The sequence below is a fragment of the Macaca nemestrina genome, chromosome 3 (assembly GCF_043159975.1).
Source record: "Macaca nemestrina isolate mMacNem1 chromosome 3, mMacNem.hap1, whole genome shotgun sequence".
Taxonomy (NCBI): Eukaryota; Metazoa; Chordata; class Mammalia; order Primates; family Cercopithecidae; genus Macaca; species Macaca nemestrina.
The window spans coordinates 180031454-180050913 of record NC_092127.1 but is presented as its reverse complement, the minus strand read 5'-3'; the positions used below and the strand labels follow the sequence as shown (position 1 = coordinate 180050913).

Here is a 19460-nt window from a genome sequence, read left to right as displayed (position 1 = left end):
ACCACATCTGGCTAAGTTTTGTATTTTTAGTAGAGACGGGGTTTCACCATGTTGGTTAGGCTGGTCTTGAACTACTGACCTCGTGATCCTCCCACCGCACCCAGCCACCAATAATTTTTTGGAAATTAAAAAAAAAAAATGTTTTAAAAAGTAAGCATATCGCTGTGCACAAAACAAAAACACATCACCTGGTCGGGCACAGAGGCTCATGCCCGTAATCCCAGCACTTTGGGAAGTCGAGACGAGTGGTTTACTTGAGGTCAGGAGTTCGAGACCAGCCGGGCCAACGTGGTGAAACCTCGTCTCTGCTGAAAAAAAAAAAAATTAGCTGGGCATGGTGGCATATGCCTGTAATCCCAGCTAATCGGGAGCCTGAGGAGAATCGCTTGAACCCAGGAGACGGAGGTTGCTGTGAGCTGAGGTCGTGCCACTGCACTGCAGCCTGGGCAATTGAGTGAGACCCTGTCTCAAAACAAAAACCAAAGCGAAACAGTAACAAAACACATCACCTTCCCTAGACTGCACATTCTACTCTAGCTATATGCTAATGCTTCCAAAATTGGCATCACTAGCCAGCATGACTCACCTGCTCTCCAGACCCATATACCCAGTTGCCTATTGCATCTTTCCACTGGGATATCCTTGGGTTCCTCAGACTCAATTTGTGCAAAATGGAGCTGTTTTCCTTGCTGCCTCCTTCATTACCCTCACTACAGTTGCTTCTCCTCCTGGGTCTTCATTCTCAGTTGAAAGCAGGATACCCACCTTGTTGCTTAAACTAGAAGTTTAGGAGTCATCTCTAAATTTCCCCTTTCCCTCACTTCAGATCCAGTCCATCATGAAGTCATCTTGATCCTACCCTCCAAGCAGCATGGCAATTTTCCACCTCTCTCTCTGCTTCAGCCCCATATAGGACAAGCCACCATCAGCTCTATCCTGTGGCCCACAAAAGCATTCAACCACTGGACCCTGCTCACCTGTCCAGCTCCATCTTCCCTTCACTATCTATACTGCAGCCACATCCACCTTCTTCCAGTTCCGTGAAAGACCAGCCACCTTCTTCTGCCCTTCCTCAAGCCCTTCACTCACCTTCTCTCCTCACCTGTATCAGTCTTGTTTGTCATTCAGGTCGCAGCTTTAGTGTTAATTTTTATGGGAGAACTTTCCTGACTCATGAATTAGGTAAGAGCCTTCTGCTCTGTGCTCTTGGAGCCCCGTGAACTCCCCTCTCATATGCTGTGCTCAGCTCACGCTGCTGAATTGTCTTTCTTCCTTGCTGCACCATGTGCTGAGTAAAGGCAGACACTGTGTCCCTTGTTTATCTTATACCCCTGTGTGCCTATCTCATTACCTGCCATATAGTAGGTCCTCAGTGTATTTATTGTGAAGGAGCGAAGCAAATAGATCAATGCTGGGGCTCATGAGTAAGTGAAGGAATTAAGCAAATAGATAAAATGCTGGGCTCAGGAGAAGTGAAGGAATGAAGTGAATGGATCAACGCTGGGGCCCTTGTACCTGAGGACACTCTTGCTCGTCTTGCTCAACTGCTGTATCCCCAAGTGACTAGAGCACTGCCTGAAACAAAGCAGGCATTCAATAAATATTTGCTGAATAAATGAACGGACACACATGCCGAAATTCCATCCCAGTAATCTGAGGAGGAATACATTATGCAGTCTGTGATACAGTTACACTGAGAGCATCCTCTTAATTCTTAATTGACAAAGCAATCCTGAGACCAGATTACAGAGGAAGGAAGAAAACAGAAACAGAAACACGAAATAATATCTCAGGTCTTTACCCATGTTTTATTTACCTTCCCCCAGGTAAATGCACTTTTTCACAACTTATTAGAAGACTAGATTTTCTTTCTAAAGGGGTTGAATCAGAGATACTCCAGATTTGGGGGGCCCAGACCCAGGTCAGGGAGGGGGAGACACCTAACAGAAAATAGGGACATGAAGTGAAAAGCTACAGACTGGATTATCTGACCCCAGATATATTTCTCCTGATTTGCTCCCAAAAAAACTAGCAGTCAGGCTATTAAGACAGATGGGCAATTGAAGGATCCCCTTTAGGGGAAAGCGGAAGCCCAAGAGAAAAGGCTTGTAGAGTTTGACATTTGGTGATGTCCCAATGAAATGATGGAGTCCCACCTAATCACGCCAAGGTAATACCTAAAGAAACCCCAATTATCAGGTCCTTCCCATGAGCACGAAGAGGTTCATTTGGCCTTTCAGTCCTCACTTTTTGTTTGTCTGCTTTTTTGTTTTTTGATACTTTCAATTTTTATTTTAGATTTGGGGGCACAGGTGCAGGTTTTTACATGGGTATATTGAATGATGCTGAGGTTTGGGGTACAATTGATCCCATCACCTGGAAAGCTATTAAGTGAACGTAGTACTAACATAGTTACTTTTTCAACCCTTCCCCCCTCCCCACCCCCAGTCCCCCACTTATTCAACAGTCAAAGATCACCAGGCATTGGAAGAAATCCTGCCAACATCAAAGTGAGAGACCAAAACAAACAAAGAAGAAATCAGAAGTCAGAACAAACAGGGCCAATTCAGAGAGCAGTAAAAAAAACTTCAGATAAAGTGTAATTAATATCCACGGAAAGACAATAGCAAGTATTGCATCGATGAGAAAAGCAAGCTCTGGGAAATGAAAATATTTCGTACCAGAAATAAGAAGTTCATAAACAAAAAGACAAAGAGATGAGAAATAGATCAATGTTTTTTTTAAAAAAACCATATGTTAAACAGATGTTCACGGCTCACACCTGTAATCCCAGCACTTTAGGAGACCGAGGCAGGTGGATCTATTAAGGTCAGGAGTTCTAGACCAGCCTGACCAACATGGTGAAACACCATTTCTACTAAAATACAAAATTTAGCTGGGCATGGTGGTGGGTGCCTGTAATCTCAGCTACTCAGGAGGCTGAGGCAGGAGGATCACTTGAACCCAGGAGGTAGAGGTTGCAGTGAGCCGAGATTATGCCACTACACTCCAGCCTGGGCAACAGAGCGAGACTCCTTCTTAAAAACAAATAATAAATGGATACAAATAACAACAACAAAAAAAGATGTTCAGTCTTTATTTGTGCTTAGTAGATACCTAATATATAGTAGTAGCTGTTATCATCTCACTCAGGAGATAAATTTGCCAATGATCTTTGCACATGAGGTTCCTTCCTTTTTCTTTTCTTTTCTTTTTTTCTTTTGAGAGACAAGGTCTCACTCTATCACCCATGCTGGAGTGCGGTAGTATGGTCATGGCTCAGTGCAGCCTAGATCTCCTGGGCTCAAGGGATCCTCCCATCTCAACCTCCTGAGTAGCTGGATCTACAGGCACACACCACCATACCTGGATAATTTTTTTGTTTTTATTTTTGTAGAGACGGGGGCCTCACTATGTTTCCCAGGCTGGTCTCAAACTCTTGGATTCAAGCAACCCTCCTTCCTAGGCCTCCTGAAGTGCTGGAATTACAGGTGTGAGCCACCACACTCAGCCTGAGATTCCTTCTAATTGAAATACATCTTCGAGGACTGTTTTATTAAAACAGATTTCAAAGTTTCACATATATTAGTTTAAAACATTAAACTTCGATTTGTACATAGCCATGAGTTTATTCAGCATTTGTAATATACAGTGCAATCGTATTGATTTAAACAACATTAACAAATGCTGGTATTTGTTACTGGCAACAAATTAGACTAGAAAGTGGCATTAAAACAAGGATGAGGGGAAAATATGCAATAGATGCTCCTTGGCCAGTGATGATGAAGGGATGTTCAACAGGTTGGCCTCCGATGCATGTAAGTAAGAAGGTCAAAATACACATTGACTCAGCATTGGCTCAGATTTCAACCCCTCCTGAAAAGTCTTAAAGGGGTATTAAGATAAGCTAGTGTGAAAAAGAACACATGGGTACTAGAAGGCCAAAAACAGACTGGGGCCTACTTGAGGATGAAGGATGGGAGGAGGGAGAGGATCAGAAAAAATACATATGCTTATTCCCCAGGTGACAAAAATTATCTGTACACCAAACCCATGTGTCACACAGTTTACCTATGTAACAAACCTGCACACGTACCCCGAACCTAAAAGTTTAAAAAATAATAATAAGCTAGCTTTAACATCTAAATATTGTACCAAGTACAGGTCATATTTAGGAGTTAAGTTTCTAAAAAGTCCAGAATATTTCTTTCCAGCTCTATACTTATCTAAAAAGACCAAACACACTAAACCAAAGATGAAACTCAAATTTTTTAAAAAACTGATTTTCCTCATATGGAATAGGAACAAAAAAAATAATTTAAAAAGTTAAATAATTATTGAGTTTCTTTTCACTTACAAGTCCATTCTACCGATAGTAAAATAATAAAATTAATCCTCACATTTAACTTAAAAAATTCACAAAACTAAATGAATTCATCAAACAGGAAATCAGGCACATGTGCTTTACAGATAGTTTAATTGTCCAGGAATTGAAGTGTCCTCTACTTCCTCCACAGATAGTTCTATTACCTGATCACTGCTCTGCTGGAGAACAAATCAGTTGCCTTCACAGCCCCCCAAATTGATCCAAATTCTAACACTCAACTTGCTTTGGATAGAGTTTAGAATTTCTCCCCCTGGGGAAAAGAACTAATATTCTAGTGCAAGACTGAAATTCAAAATATAGGCAGTTATTAGAAAACAAATATGATTAGGTAATTGTATTTGCTTATGTTGCTTTTCCGTTGACTAACGGGTTAGAGCTAAAGAAACCCTCCATTTGTTTCAGTGAAATCTATCATTCACTGATTAAACATACATTGAAGCAGACACTGTACTTGGCTCTGCACTGGATCTTAGCTAAAAGGCCGAGAAGCAATTGTATTTGCCTCTAATAATAACATGATGAAAACAGAGTAAGACCGTCAAGTAGTTGATGGTCAAGCCGCTTTAATGTAGGCATAGGCAGAGCCTCATGTTGTTCAGTAGCTTTATTTAAATACAAAAGATAAAAAAGAATGTGAACAATAGTTCTTTCTGAGCCTTGCTATAAAGTGGTGTGGAAAAGTCCAGTGAGTAATCCCTACTACTCATGACAAGTGCAAAGTTCTATTTGCTGCTTTAATGTCAACACAATTTTTTCTGAGATTTCTGGAAGTTCTGTAACTTAAGGGTTAAAGGTACAGACCCTAGGGCTCAACAGGCCAAGGTCCAAATCCCTGCTAGGAGAACTGTAGCTTGGCCTTGGGGAAGATACTTTGTACCTGTGAACCTCACTGATTTATGAAGGTTAGAGTTGGCAACATGTGACAGCCAGCCCAAATCAACAGTAACTGAAATGCACCATGACTTACACATTCGCATTAAAGAAGTGTGGGCTTGCTGTCCAGGACTTGTATAGAATGTCCATGAAGCCACTATGGACCCAGGCTCCCTCCCCTGTCTACTCCACCATCCCTAGGGTGTGGCTTTGTCTTCACAGGCCAAGATAGCTCCGGAAGCTCCATTCACAGCATCTACATTCTACTGCATCTGCATTCTACAGGTGGCAGGATGATGGAAAGGCCTGAAACATTGGTTTCTGACCCCTTCCTTATAGTAAAATGCCAGGTACTAAATGAAAACCCTTTCAGTCATTCATTCAACAAATATTTGTTGAGCACCTACTATGTGCCAGTGGCAATAGCAGGCACTAGAAATACAATGGTGAATAAGATAGACATGGTTCCTGTCCTCATGGGCCACAGGGTATTGGAAGGGCCATAAGAATGATTTAATTGGCATGGCAATAAGCCCTGTGAAAGAAAAAAGAGTATGAGAGGTTAAAAATCATAGACACAGAGGACCTGATCTAGGTGCAGGCATCAAGAAAATGTTTCTTTGGGGAACTAAATTTGTGCCTTGACCTGTGAGATGACTAGTAATTACTACATGGGCAGAAATTGCTTGTTGCCTAGACAATATCCACATACACTCTCTCTCTCTCTCTCTCCTCCCACCACTCTCCCCGACATCCCAGACAAAGTCTTACTCTTGTTGCCCATGCTGGAGTGCAGTGGTACAACCATAGCTCACTGCATCCTTGAACTCCTGGGCTCAAGCGATCCTCCCACCTCGGCCTCCCAATGTGCTGGGATTACAAGCATGAGCCACTGCACCTAGCTGAGACTTTCTCTCTTTTCTAGTTTTAGAACCCAGATTTTATTCAGGATAGCAGCCCTCCTTCCAGACAGGGATGGCCAGTGGAATGTAGGCGGAAGTTGTTGAAAAGCGTTCTTGAAAGGGCATGACTCAACTGGGTGGGTGCCATTGGTCTTTCCCCTTCCTCCTGCCTAGCTGACACGGCAGCAACCACAGACCTTGAGGATGGAAACTATGCACCGAATGTTGGGGAAGGCAGCCTCATTCACACAGCCCTTTGACCCCCTCCTTAGCCACATAAAAACGAGCCTGGGACCAGCACAGTGGTTCACGCCTGTAATCCTAGCACTCTGGGAAGTCGAGGCGGGCGGATGACCTGAGGTCAGGGGTTTGGGACCAGCTTGGCCAACATGGCAAAGTCCCATCTCTACTAAAAATACAAAAATTAGCCAAGTATGGTGGCGCATGTCTGTAATCGCAGCTACTCAGGAGGCTGAGGCCGGAGAATCACCTGAACTCAGGAGGTGGAGGTTTCAGTGAGCCAAGATTGTGCCACTGTGCTCCAGCCTGGGCGACAGAGCAAGACTCTGTGTTTCAAAAAAAAAAAAAAAAAAAAAAAGAAAAAAGGGCCTGGAACATTTCCTAAGAGATAAAAGAGAAGACAAAGAGCCTGGCCGGGCGTGGTGGCTCATGCCTGTAATCACAGCACTTTGGGAGGCCAAGGCAGGCGTATCATCTGAGGTCAGGAGTCCGAGACCAGCCTGACCAACATGGAGAAATGCCATCTCTACTAAAAATACAAAGTAAGCCGGGTGTGGTGGTGCATGCCTGTAATCACAGGAACTCGGGAGGCTGCGGCAGGAGAATCGCTGGAACCCGGGAGGTGGAGGTTGTGGTGAGCCAAGACCGCACCATTTCACTCCAGCCTGTGCAAGAAGAGCGAAACTCGTCTCAACAAAAACAGAGACAAAGAGCCCACACAGCCTGGGCCCTGCTTATCACCTTGTGCGGGAATGTCTTTCCCCGTTTCAGGCTCAATGTGTGCTCCTTTGTCCTGTTTAAGCAGGTGCGTTAATGGCCCTCAGGGATGCCTCTGGCTATCAGTATTTTAGACCCCACAGGGGCAGGGAGGAGACAGGGTCCTTCTGCTGCTGCATGAAACAGGTGTGGGGGAGTGTGTCTGCTGCGAGGGGACTCATGGTCATGGGGGACCAGCATGCACTATTGAAGCTAATTTTGCTGTCTCTTCTCTGTGTGAGTAAAGCACTGTTCCATTCAGGGTTCAATTGTGTTGTGCTTCTGTTGGTGACTCAGACACCAGAATGCAGTGGGCGGAAGGGCTGGGTCTTCTGTTCCGGATAACAGGCAACAGATGCCATTTGCTTGACAGTTTGGCTCAGTGAGCAGGTCTCTATGAGATGCATCATGATGGGGTAGAAATGCAAGGGCTTGTCAGCCACATTGCCCCAGGGTGTTGCAGACCCTCTAGGGTGTAGAGGGGCAGGGGACGCTGGCCTCCCTCTGATCACGGGGTGATATTCCCATGGTGTCCCAGGGGCCACAGACAATGTCAGAGGGAAGTGGGAGGAGCCCCTAGTGCAGAGAGTTTCACCTATCCCAGTCACTTGCTGGCCTCAAATAAGATCTGTTTGCACTCAACACAGAACCACCAATGGCACTGCTGAAAACAGAACTGTGGAAATGAGGTCCTTCTCTGAGAATGAAACACAAAAATGGAAGGACAAATATGGACGAATGCCAGGGAAGTCTCACGAAGCCTGGCTGGCACATCTGTTCGATAAAGGGACAATATAGATGCAAATGTCTCAGGACAAATGGCACAGTTAAGGATGAGGCCAGTTGAAACAGGGTCCTTTGCAGCAGTAGCCTTGGAAGTTGTTTAATAAACCATGGACCAGACACTGCCTTTGCAGCCTTTGGAGCCTGCTGGCCCCACAGAACTGCTGGTGACCCCAAAATCCACACATGCCAATTGGAATCTGTGGCAGCAGGAAACTGCCACTAGAGGACACCAGCCTCTCCAATCTTTGACATATAATTGCCTGAGGCAGCCACCAGATACACCCCTTTCAAACAGCAGCTCCTTGCTTGCTATTGGGCACTGGTGGAGGCTGAGCATCCTATAGCCAGAGCGCTGCGTATGATGCTATAACCTAAACTGCCCATTCTCACTTTCGTGTTTATGAATCCTATCAATAAAATTGGATAGGCTCAATAGAGCTTAATCAGCAAATGGAAACAGAACATCCAAGATCAGGCCCAGCCAGGACCACAGGAACTAAAATCCTCCATGAACAAATAGCCAGTTAGCAAAAGAGACCCACTGTTAATGCTTTGCCCCTCCAGTGGTGACCTGGGGTCCAAGATTCAAAGATGTACCTGCCAATGGTATGACATGGTTTACTGATGAGTCTTCAAAACAAAGCAAATGGGGTGCCCTGGCTTGTGACTGCTACCATCTGGCTAGTAGATGGTCATCTTTTGACTTGACTGGATATGAATGTTCTCCCTAATGGGCCAAACTGTGTGCAGTGGTGATGACCACACAGGCCACACCTACCACTATACCTTGCTACTTTTCACTGACTCATGGGATGTTGCCAAGAGTCTAACATGTGATTGGGGAATGGCAGCTGAATGACTGGACTATTGAGAGATCCCCCATGTGGGGACAAGAACTATGGAAGCAGCTTGCTGACTGGGAAGGATGAATATATGTCACTCACGTGGATGCTCATAGAAAACGGCCTTTTGAGATGGATCATGAATGAAACTCTCACCGATCAAGCTTATGCCCTATGAGTGACAACCGCCTACTTGATACATCAACCCACTAGACATGGAAGTCCACCACAGACACAAGAAGGGGCCAAGGCCTGAGGGATGATCCTGAAAGATGAGACTAAGGATGCAGTACAATCTTGTGATTCTTGCCAATGGGCCTAAATTGTTTCGAGAGGAAAATTAGGGCACATAAACTGAGTACTAGGACACACCTAAGTCTGGTAGGTTGACCTCATTGGACCCTTGACCCCTAGCCATGGGCCCCATTGGTGCCTCACTGCCACTGACACCTACTCAGGCTATGGTGTTGCCATTCCAGTCTGTCCTATGGATGCTATAGCTACCATAGGGGCCCTTGAAAAGAACTTATGTTTTTGGATACCCCAAGAGACCTCACTCTGACCAAGGAACCTCTTTCATTGTCCAAGCAATACAACAATGGGTGGATCATTTTTTTTTTTTTTGAAACAGAGTTTCGCTCTTGTTGCCCAGGCTGGAGTGCAATGGCATGATCTTGGCTCACTACAACCTCCACCTCCCGGGTTAAAGCAATTCTCCTGTCTCAGCCTTCCAAGTAGCTGGGATTACAGGCGTGCACCACTGACTTCCATGGAATATGATGGACTTGCCACGCACCCTGTCATCAACAGGGACATGGAGCCATTGAACAATGGAACATCCCACTCACACAGTCACTGATGAAAGGACATGTGGCCTGCGAATGGTGTGGCACCCCTGTCTCACCAGGGCAATGTAGACAGTGAACACTCCATTTTAGCACAACAGAAACATGGCTCAAGGTGTTCAGTGTGTGCAGTGTGCGCATCAACGACCTTCAGACACACTCCCCAGCTCTCAGTGTTTCACACTCTGTGCTGGTGGGGTGAGTGTAGGTAGTCAGGGCAGGGGCGGGGTGTCAAAGGGTCATGCTGCTATAGCACAAGAGAGGTACATGGAGGCCAATTGCCCTGTGTCTGCTGCAGGGGGACCCATTGGCCATGGGGGACCAACACCCACTATTGAAGCTGCTTCCGCTCTGTCTCTTCTCTGTGTGAGTAAATCATTGTTCTGTCCCATTCTTGACTGCACTTGGACTTCTGCTCCTGATAATAGGTGTCAACCGTAAATAATGAGATTCAGAAACTGAATGCATATCAACTGGACATGATAGCACTTACATATCTATAGACAAGAGTTGACTGCATCTCATAACTGTCTGCAATTTACAGAGTTGTGAAAAAGCTTCCATAGAATCTGAGTAAGATAACCCAAAGGAATTTCCTCAACAGTTTCTCTGGGCTGGGCAAGGTGGCGTGCACTTGTAATCCCAGTGCTTCGGAAGGCTGTTGTGGGAGGATCACTTCAGCCCAGGAGTTCGAGACCAGCCTGAGCAAGAGAGAGAGACCCCATCTCTACTAAAAGCAAACAAACAAACAAACAAAAGCCAGGCCTAGTGGCACAAGCCTGTAGTCTCACCTACTCGGGAGGCTCAGGTGGGAGGATCACTTGAGCCCAAGACTTCAAGTTTACAGTGAGCTACAATCGTGCCACTGCACTCCAGCCTGGGCGATAGAGCCAGACCCTGTCTTTAGGAAAAGGGTTTCTCTGGATGATGCATTGGTTTTCACTAAGGCACCACTCTTCCCAGCACTGCTCAGTCTTTCTCCACCCTTGACTCCAGTGTCTATCAACCATAAATAGCTTTCACCACCCCACCAGCTTCTACAAAGACTGTCTATTGACTCCAACATCCACAATAAACGTCTCTTCCTGCCTTTCAAGATTCCCTTTAATCCAGCATCACTCTCTTTGTATAACTACCTCTTATTCCAGGCAGGCCTGATCTCTCCACCCCCAAGCCAAGCCAGCACCCTCCCACACATTCTCCTGACTCAGATCTCCACCTCAATCATCTATAGCATTCTCATTCTGCTGGCTCCTTTCAAGCTTTCTCTTTGTTTTTGCTTCTATTATCTGAAAGCCACACATAGCACCCATCCTGTTCTTTAATTATAGATGCTACCTGCACTAGACCTTGATGATGAATTCATTCAAACATATTATGAGCACCCTGTATTGGTTCCAGGGACAGTCTAAATGCTAGATCTAGGCACTCACTATGCAGAGATGAAAAAGGCATGGCTCCCTAGATGACTGGGGGGAAACAGACAATAAGAATGAAACCACCTTTGCAAATATTATAACTAAGAATATTATGACAGCAGGCCGGGAGCGGTGGCTCACGCCTATAATCCCAGCACTTTGTGAGGCCAAGGCAGGCGGATCACGAGGTCAGGATTTCGAGACCAGCCTGGCCAACATGGTGAAACCTCGCCTCTACTAAAAACACAAAAATTTGCCGGGCACAGTGGCTCACGTCTGTAATCCCAGCACTTTGGGAGGCTGAGGCGGATGGATCACCGGAGGTCAAGAGTTCAAGAGCAGCCTGGCCAAGATGGCCAAACACTGTCTCTACTAAAAATACAGAAATTAGCCGGGCGTGGTGTTGGGCGCCTGTAGTCCCAGCTACTCGAGAGGCTGAGGCAGGAGAATCTCTTGAACCCGGGAGGCGGAGGTTGCATTGAGTCAAGATCGCGCCATTGCACTCCAGCCAGGGATACAGGAGGGAGACTCCGCCTCAAAAAAAAAAAAAAGATTAGCTGGGCGTGGTGGCAGGCGCCGGTAATCCCAGCTACTCCGGAGGATGAGGCAGGAGAATCGTTTGAACTACGGAGGCGGAGGGTGCAGTGAGCCGAGATAGCTCCATTGCACTCCAACCTGAGCGAGAGAGTGAGACTCCGACTCAAAAAAACAAAACAAACAAAAAAACGAAAACTCAGTAGGAGTGTCTTACTATTCAGAACTTCGAGAACAAGCTCTGGCACTCAGTTCCTATTTCCCGGGAGTTGCCCAGCGCTCCGCCCACGCCCGCTCTCAGAGCTCGCCTCGCCTCCGTCCCACCCATCGTGTGACGTCACCCTCTCGGTCCCGCCCCTCTACTTCGCGTTCGTCCCGGGACTGTAAACCGCGTCCGGAAGCCCCGCCTTTTCGCCCCCGCCCGCATGCGCACGCGCACACGAATGCGGGAGCACCCTTGAGTCCCCTCAACAGCCGCGGGTTGGTCCCAACAGTCCAGTCGGCCGGTGCTGCCCAGCCGCCCTACCCCCCAGACGCAAGTCCGCTCGCTCGGCGCCCGAGCCCGTTCGCGCGCGCGCCGTCTGCACCCCGAAAGCCCCGCCCCCAGGCGCGCGCCCGCCCACCGCTCTCCACGTGCTCGCTGGAGGGCGGCGCGAGGGGCTGAGCCGACAAGATGTTCTTGCTGCCTCTTCCGGCTGCGGGGCGAGTTGTCGTCCGACGTCTGGCGGTGAGACGTTTCGGGAGCCGGGATCTCTCCGCCGCAGACATGACGAAGGTGAGAGGCGGCGGCTCGCTCTCGGTGCGATGCTGGGGCCATGCCCGTGGGCGACTGGGCTGCTGGGCGGGTCGAAGCTGCGGTGTGCGGGGCGTCCACGCCAAGTTGCAAAAATCAGTTTAAAAGAAAAATTCTCTCCTTGCGGGGATCGGCCTAGGCCGCTGAGGACCCCAGCGATCGTATTGAGGGCGCGCTTCTCGTTTGGGGCGAGGGGGTGATGGCTGTAGCCGCCCTTTACCTGGCTCCGCTCGGCCGCGCGCTTGCTCCGGTTGTCACCCGCGGTCCTCGCAGTAACCCGGGGAAGGACGCAGCGGTGGGGCCCCCACCCGAGCTTGGGGGAGTTTGCCAAGGTGAAAGGGTTTCTGAGGTCCCAGAGTCACAGGGCTCTTTCCCCCGCGGAAGTGAAAGGTCAGGGAGTTAAGTGGTTTGGAAGGGTTTCTAGAGGAAATGCATGTCTCTCTAGAGAAAAGGGCTTTGCAGAGAGACCCACATTTCCCAGAATTAGAGCACCTTCCAGAAGAAAAGTGAACTCCAAAAAATTACGAAGGTCGCTCGTCAGATGTGAAGGATCTGGAAAGGGAATGACTCTCGGAACCAGCACAAGCTTGGGAGTCACACCTGAGCACCAGAAAGAGATGACTGTCCCTGCAGAAGAACGTTCTAGGTGGAGCTTGAGCTCCAGTCTCCTGCAGGTATCTCAGTGGCTAAGGGACCAGTCGCCTGACCAGTGCTGTCTCCGGTACTGTGCCACAGCCTACCCAGATAACAGTTGCCCAGTTGGCTTGATTCCCGGGGAGTGAACAATCTTAGGAAAGTTAGAACCTGGCAGAGTTAATAATGCCAAGGAAGGCTGTTGTCTTGGGTGGAAAAGACCGAGAGGTCACTATTCTGAGTGTCTGTGTGGTTTTGTGGAAAGACCAACTGATGGGTGGGAAGACATCTGGATTCTCACTCAGTCCTACTACACAGGAGCTCCTTTGTCAAATTAGGTTTCAGTTTCCTTATCGGTCAAGAGGGAATGAGACTACTTGTTCTTTCCACCTCGCAGAATTGCCGTCAGGCAGACGAAACATTTTTAAAGTCATAAATTGCTGTGCAAAAGTAAATACTAAGTATTACTAGGTTTACTTCCTCATTTCTGGTATTTGAGACCTGGGACTTGCAAAGGAGAAGAAGGGAGTGAGCCGCTAAGTGCTTAGCAGAATGCTTCTACCCTCTCTAGGAAGTTGGTACTTCTCTTACAGCCTCTGTGTTGACCGCAGTCCTTACGTGGCAACAGTCCTTATGATGGGAGGCACAGCCATTGCCTTGATTGGAACGGCATCCTAGGATACCTGGGATTTGCACTTGAGGATTGTAGGAGAGGAAAATATTCCTTCTATCCTCCTAGGTTCTGTGGCTGGGCCTAAGAAAACTGACGTAAGATATATTAAGAGAAAAGAATACAGATTTTATTTACTATTTTTACGTGTATACGGGAGACTGCAAGAGGAAAATGAAGACCTGAAGAAGCGTTGGGCCCAAAAGCTTGTATACCTTTTAAAACAAAGGACAATAAGTTGTGGGGATGTGACAAGACTAAGGGGCTTGGGTTAGTAAACTGTGGAATAATCACTAGGAAATCATATGGAGGGGAACTAATAGAAGATAAGGGTAAGTTCAGTAGGTTTATTTGTACAGGTCCATTTTGGTGTTGACTTCCAGTTTCTGGTGATAAGAATGTTCTCCTTTTCCTGGTACAGGGAGATCACCTTTCTCATGGGGATTTGTATGACCTGCTTTTAGGGAGAAAGGGAGGTCAGAGAGCCCTTCTACACCTGCTGTTTCTCAAGCGCCTTTAGCTCAAAATAACCAGTGTGCCAAAGCGGTACATTTTGGAGTGGCATGTTCTGATTCCTTTCAGGGTCTAACTTGGATTTTTCGTAACAAATCCATTTTTCTAAATGGATTTTTCTTAAACAAAACATCTTTCTGCTCTATTTGAAAGTGAAGCTGTCTCCCATGAGTGAGCACAAAAACCCAGGGCAATGTCCAGGACGGGTAGTGATGGGTCTTGCTTTGGCAGGAATCTGAAGCACTTGGGCAGGTGCACATGTAGCTGAGCCCAGCTCCTGCTGCCTTTTTGGCTTTCTTCTGTCCTTGGGGAGGACAAGGTTTGTGTGGAATTATTTGTTCCTTCTGGAATTTGGGGACTCCTGAGCCCCTCTAAGGGATCTACTCTATTTTATTTACATTTTTTGCTTATTCCCAGGGCCTTGTTTTAGGAATCTATTCCAAAGAAAAAGAAGATGATGTGCCGCAGTTCACAAGTGCAGGAGAGAATTTTGATAAATTGATAGCTGGAAAGCTGAGAGAGACTTTGAACATGTAAGTGTTGCTTGTGGGCTCTAGTTCTTAAAGTGCCACCAAATCAAAACAGTATTTTTTCTTTTCTTTTTTGAAACAGAGTCTTACTCTGTTGCCCAGGCTGGAGTGCAGTGCCACGATCTCGACTCACTGCAACCTCTGCCTCCTGGGTTCAAGTTGTTCTCATGCCTCAGACGTCCAAGTATCTGGGATCACAGGCATGCCCCACCACTCCTGGCTAATTTTTATATATATGTATATTTTCTTTTCTTTTTTTTTTTTTTTTTTTTTTTTTTTTAGTAGAGATGGGTTTCACCGTCGTTGGGCAGGTTGGTGTTGAACCCCTGGCCTCAAGTGATCTGCCTGCCTCCGCCTCTCAAAGTGCTGGGATTACAGGTGTGAGCCACTGTGCCAGGCCAAGAATATTTTTCTGTGCCTTTTTGTCAGAAGACAATTCTGGGAAGTGCTCTGGCCAGAAGCAGAAGTGAAAGCCTGTGTCTTTGGAGTGCACTTTGGTACTTTGTTTCAGTATGAATGGGTCTGCAGTTCTGGGAAGTCAGGCCATTTCCAGCCCAATCACAAATCTATTGGGAAGGAGGGATCCAGAATAATCTGGAAAGTACCAGATTTCCTCAGCCCACCCTCCTAGCTCAAATTCACTTTCCCCACCCTCTTCCTCCCAGCTGCCTTCTCACCAACCTCTCTACTTCTTTTAACTCCCCTTTTCTTGTGAGAGACAGCAGGATCCCTAAGATAGTTAATAGCAGCCTAAGGGTTTTGCTCTTTTATTGCATGCCTGGAGTTGCAAGGGTTTCTCAAAATTTAAAATATCTGTGAATCACCTGGGGATACAGTTAAAATACAAAAAGTCTCCGTGGGGCTGGAGATCCTGACAGCAGGGAAACATTGTAACTGCGCGCTATATTTGGCAGACATAGAAGTATTCACTTAAACCACTGCAACTACGGTATTAATTAGAATCTAATAGATGCAGTCTAATTATGGTAACTAATCATCAATTAAGAGAATTTGTATCTCTTCTCAATTTCTTATCAGTTCTTGCAGTACACAGAGCATTCTCAAGTGCACTGATTAATTCACTAATCCGAAAGCTAACCTGTGAGTAAGGAACACCCTGCGTTCCTAATGGGTGGCTGTCAGCTGCATTCCAGAGCATCTGTGCTACGGGCCTTTTATAGTCATGGATCTGTTTTGTTTGGAAATTGCCCAGGATAGTCAGTATCCGGTTCGGGTGTCCGGTCTGTAGAGAAACCACATAGATATACAACCTCCAGGCCAAACACCACTTAGATTACTGCAGTGTTTTTGGTGTCTTGTGGCTTTTATTGAAAAAGTTTGAGATTCATTGGGTTCAGCGTCAGTCAGTGCTCAGATGCCTTGTGCAGCTGTGGCATTGCTTTCCATTGTTTTCAAATATGTTTGTGTTAGATCTAATCTGAAAGTTTGTTAAATAGTTTTTGAGCTAGAATTAGAAAGGCTACACCTAAGAAATCTGGGCTGGGCACAGTAGATCAGCAGTGTAATCTGTATTACACCTGTCATCCCAGCACCTTGGGAGGTTGAGGTGGGAGGATTGCTTGAGCCCAGGAGTTTGAGACCAGCCTAGGCAACATAATGAGACCCTGTCTCTATCAAAAAAAAAAAAAAAGAAAGAAAGAAATCTGGCTTGAGAGCATTCTGTATTTGGATAAAAACATTGGTGAAAAAGACCATGGAAGCAGTTAGCAGAATAGTGTGATAATGGTGAGTATGTAAGTGTGCCTTCCCAAGTGAGCAGAGCAAACTACCTGTTTTAAAACGACTGTTTCCTCTTGTTTTAGATCTGGACCACCTCTGAAGGCAGGCAAGACTCGAACCTTTTATGGTCTGCATCAGGTATGAGAAGAACATGATCATTTGGTAAACCCTCAATGAGCACCTAATGTATACCAAGTATTGTGACTGTCTAGTCATACTAAACATTTTGTGTTGGATTGTATGATTTTATTCCGGTATTAAGCAGAAACATTTAAGATTAAGAGGCAAATTACTGTCAAAAAGTACTGCCTATCTTATATTCCTCAATCTGAAGGCTTTCTTTATCCGGTTGTGGCTCTGGCTTACATAGAATTATTTGCAGAAGTATCCTCACTCACTCTGCCTCTCAAACATAGAAGTTATAAAATTTTGCCAGGACACACAGGTTTAAAGAAACAAAAAACCACAACCAAATTTCACCATGAGTTTAGTCCTGTTGCTACAGTTAAAGTAATTGTGTGGGAGCTCAGTGAGTTTCCACGTGTAAAATTCCCTGCTGGAAATGAACGCATGAAAGAAATAAAGTGGTTGATTTGGTGTATCTGTGGGACAGGACTTCCCCAGCGTGGTGCTAGTTGGCCTCGGCAAAAAGGCAGCTGGAATCGACGAACAGGAAAACTGGCATGAAGGCAAAGAAAACATCAGAGCTGCTGTTGCAGGTTATTTTACTTTTTAAGTTTAAAGAATCCTAAGGATCCTCTCTTTATGATGACCTTTCTTTCCCCCTTTTTGTCCTTTTACCAATCGCTACCCCTTCCCACGTTCACACAGACATAATTCATCTTAACAAAAATTCAGTTCTTCTTGCTGAATATGCTTGGCTTTATGATAAATACAGAAGGTAAGCTAATGGAATTTTATTTTTACTGTGTCTATATCTTGTTTGGGTGTTTTTACTACCATTTGTTCGCTCTTGTCATGTTAAGAGCTGTGTTTTACCAAAACCTGTAGTGCGTAGATTTTTTGTAATGCCACCCTGATGTTTCCTGACTTTTAAATAACACAGAGTCATCAGATTTTACAAAGAAGGAGAGTAAGGAAGCAAAGTGTGGCATGCGTGTTTATCACTAGCCAAAGATGTGTGCCTGTCCCAGCGTGTCCCAGCAGAGGTCATTGAGTCACTTAGTGTTAAGCAGCAGGATGGGCCTAATACCGTCAAGAGCTATGATTAAAGATGCTTTAGAAAACATTTCTGGGCCGGGCGCGGTGGCTCAAGCCTGTAATCCCAGCACTTTGGGAGGCCGAGACGGGTGGATCACGAGGTCAGGAGATCGAGACCATCCTGGCTAACATGGTGAAACCCCGTCTCTACTAAAAAATACAAAAAACTAGCCGGGCGAGGTGGTGGGCGCCTGTAGTCCCAGCTACTTGGGAGGCTGAGGCCGGAGAATGGCGTGAACCCGGGAGGCGGAGCTTGCAGTGAGCTGAGATCCGGCCACTGCACTCCAGCCTGGGCAACAGAGCGAGACTCCGTCTCAAAAAAAAAAAAAGGAAAACATTTCTGAAACAGTGATAATTGGCTTGATTACTCTTTAGGCCTGTGTATATTGTAAATGCTCATTAACTTCAGATGTCACTGAAGTGGTTATTTAATAACTTTTATTTGAGAGTTTTTGCTGACCTGATCTTAATAAAATGCTGTGTTAATAATGGACTTTGCTCAGTTCCTTGGATATAATTTCAGCATCATCATTTCCCTGCCATTTTTAATCAGAGAAGTTCTTGGCAATTGGGAAGCTTCATCAGGAAATCATAGTGTTTCAGAAATAATCCTAGGAAGGCCGGGCGCGGTGGCTCAAGCCTGTAATCCCAGCACTTTGGGAGGCCGAGGCGGGTGGATCACGAGGTCAGGAGATCGAGACTATCGTGGCTAACATGGTGAAACCCTGTCTCTACTAAAAATACAAAAAACTAGCCGGGCGTGGTGGCGGGCGCCTGTAGTCTCAGCTACTTGGGAGGCTGAGGCGGGAGAATGGCGTGAACCCGGGAGGCGGAGCTTGCAGTGAGCCGAGATCACGCCACTGCACTCCAGCCTGGGAGACACAGCGAGACTCCGTCTCAAAAAAAAAAAAAAAAAAAAAAAGAAATAATCCTAGGAATAATTGCCACTTCCTGAGAGCCTGTATTGCTCTCCGGGGGGAGCTGTTCATTCTTTCCATCAGCCTGTCCTCACCACCAGCACCTGGGAGTGAGGTACTTTCTGTGAAATGCACTCACATCTTCATTTTTCAGAAGAGGAAATGAGGCTCAGAACATTTGGGTATCAGGGCTGGGATTTGAACCCCAGGGCTGTTTTCTCAGCACACCACACCATGCCTCTGCTGTGTGCTATTTGAATTGTCTTGGACTGACTCCAGTTTTCTGATTCCTCTGTCCTTTCAAGCGGGGTGCAGGCAGGTTCAAGACCTGGAGCTCTCTTCTGTGGAGGTGGATCCCTGTGGAGACGCTCAGGCTGCTGCGGAGGGAGCGGTGCTTGGCCTCTATGAATACGATGACCTGAAGCAAAAAAAGAAGATGACTGTGTCGGCGAAGCTCTATGGAAGGTGATGGAAGCAAATTAGGAGGAGGGTGGTGCTCCCTGGCATTCTGACAGCCTGGCTTTTGGGATATGAGCTGCCTGCTTTTCAGCGCCACCCACAGCTGCATGGCTTGGCTGTGACCTCCCCATTGCCTCAGCCGTTTTAATAATGTGGTCACAATTAAGCCCAAGCTCTGCTCCTGGCTCTCGTCTTGTGTCTGTTTCCCCCATGACTCCCGGATCCCTCCCTGCTCTGATTACAAGGAAGCCATAAACAGGTAGCTCTTACCTGAGAGGGAGGAATGACATGACAGACATATCCCACAGGTTTCAACCCAGATGATGTTCATTTGGCTGGCACCTGCTGGCCTTGTGCTAAACGCAAGCACCACACAGATGAAGAGATCCTCTGGATGCTTG

At 46.4% G+C, this 19460-nt stretch overlaps 1 protein-coding gene across 1 annotated transcript in view; it reads left to right on the top strand.

The window, feature by feature from the left end:
* Positions 1-12007: 12007 nt before the first annotated feature.
* LOC105487885 (leucine aminopeptidase 3) overlaps positions 12008-19460 on the top strand; it is a 31611-nt gene continuing 24158 nt past the window's right edge. The window contains exons 1-5 of the mRNA XM_011751520.2: positions 12008-12358; positions 14610-14725; positions 16546-16600; positions 17076-17181; positions 18906-19065. Of these exons, the coding sequence (XP_011749822.2) occupies positions 12257-12358; positions 14610-14725; positions 16546-16600; positions 17076-17181; positions 18906-19065 (539 nt within the window). The 5' untranslated portion in view covers positions 12008-12256. The remainder of the gene's footprint in view (positions 12359-14609; positions 14726-16545; positions 16601-17075; positions 17182-18905; positions 19066-19460) is intronic.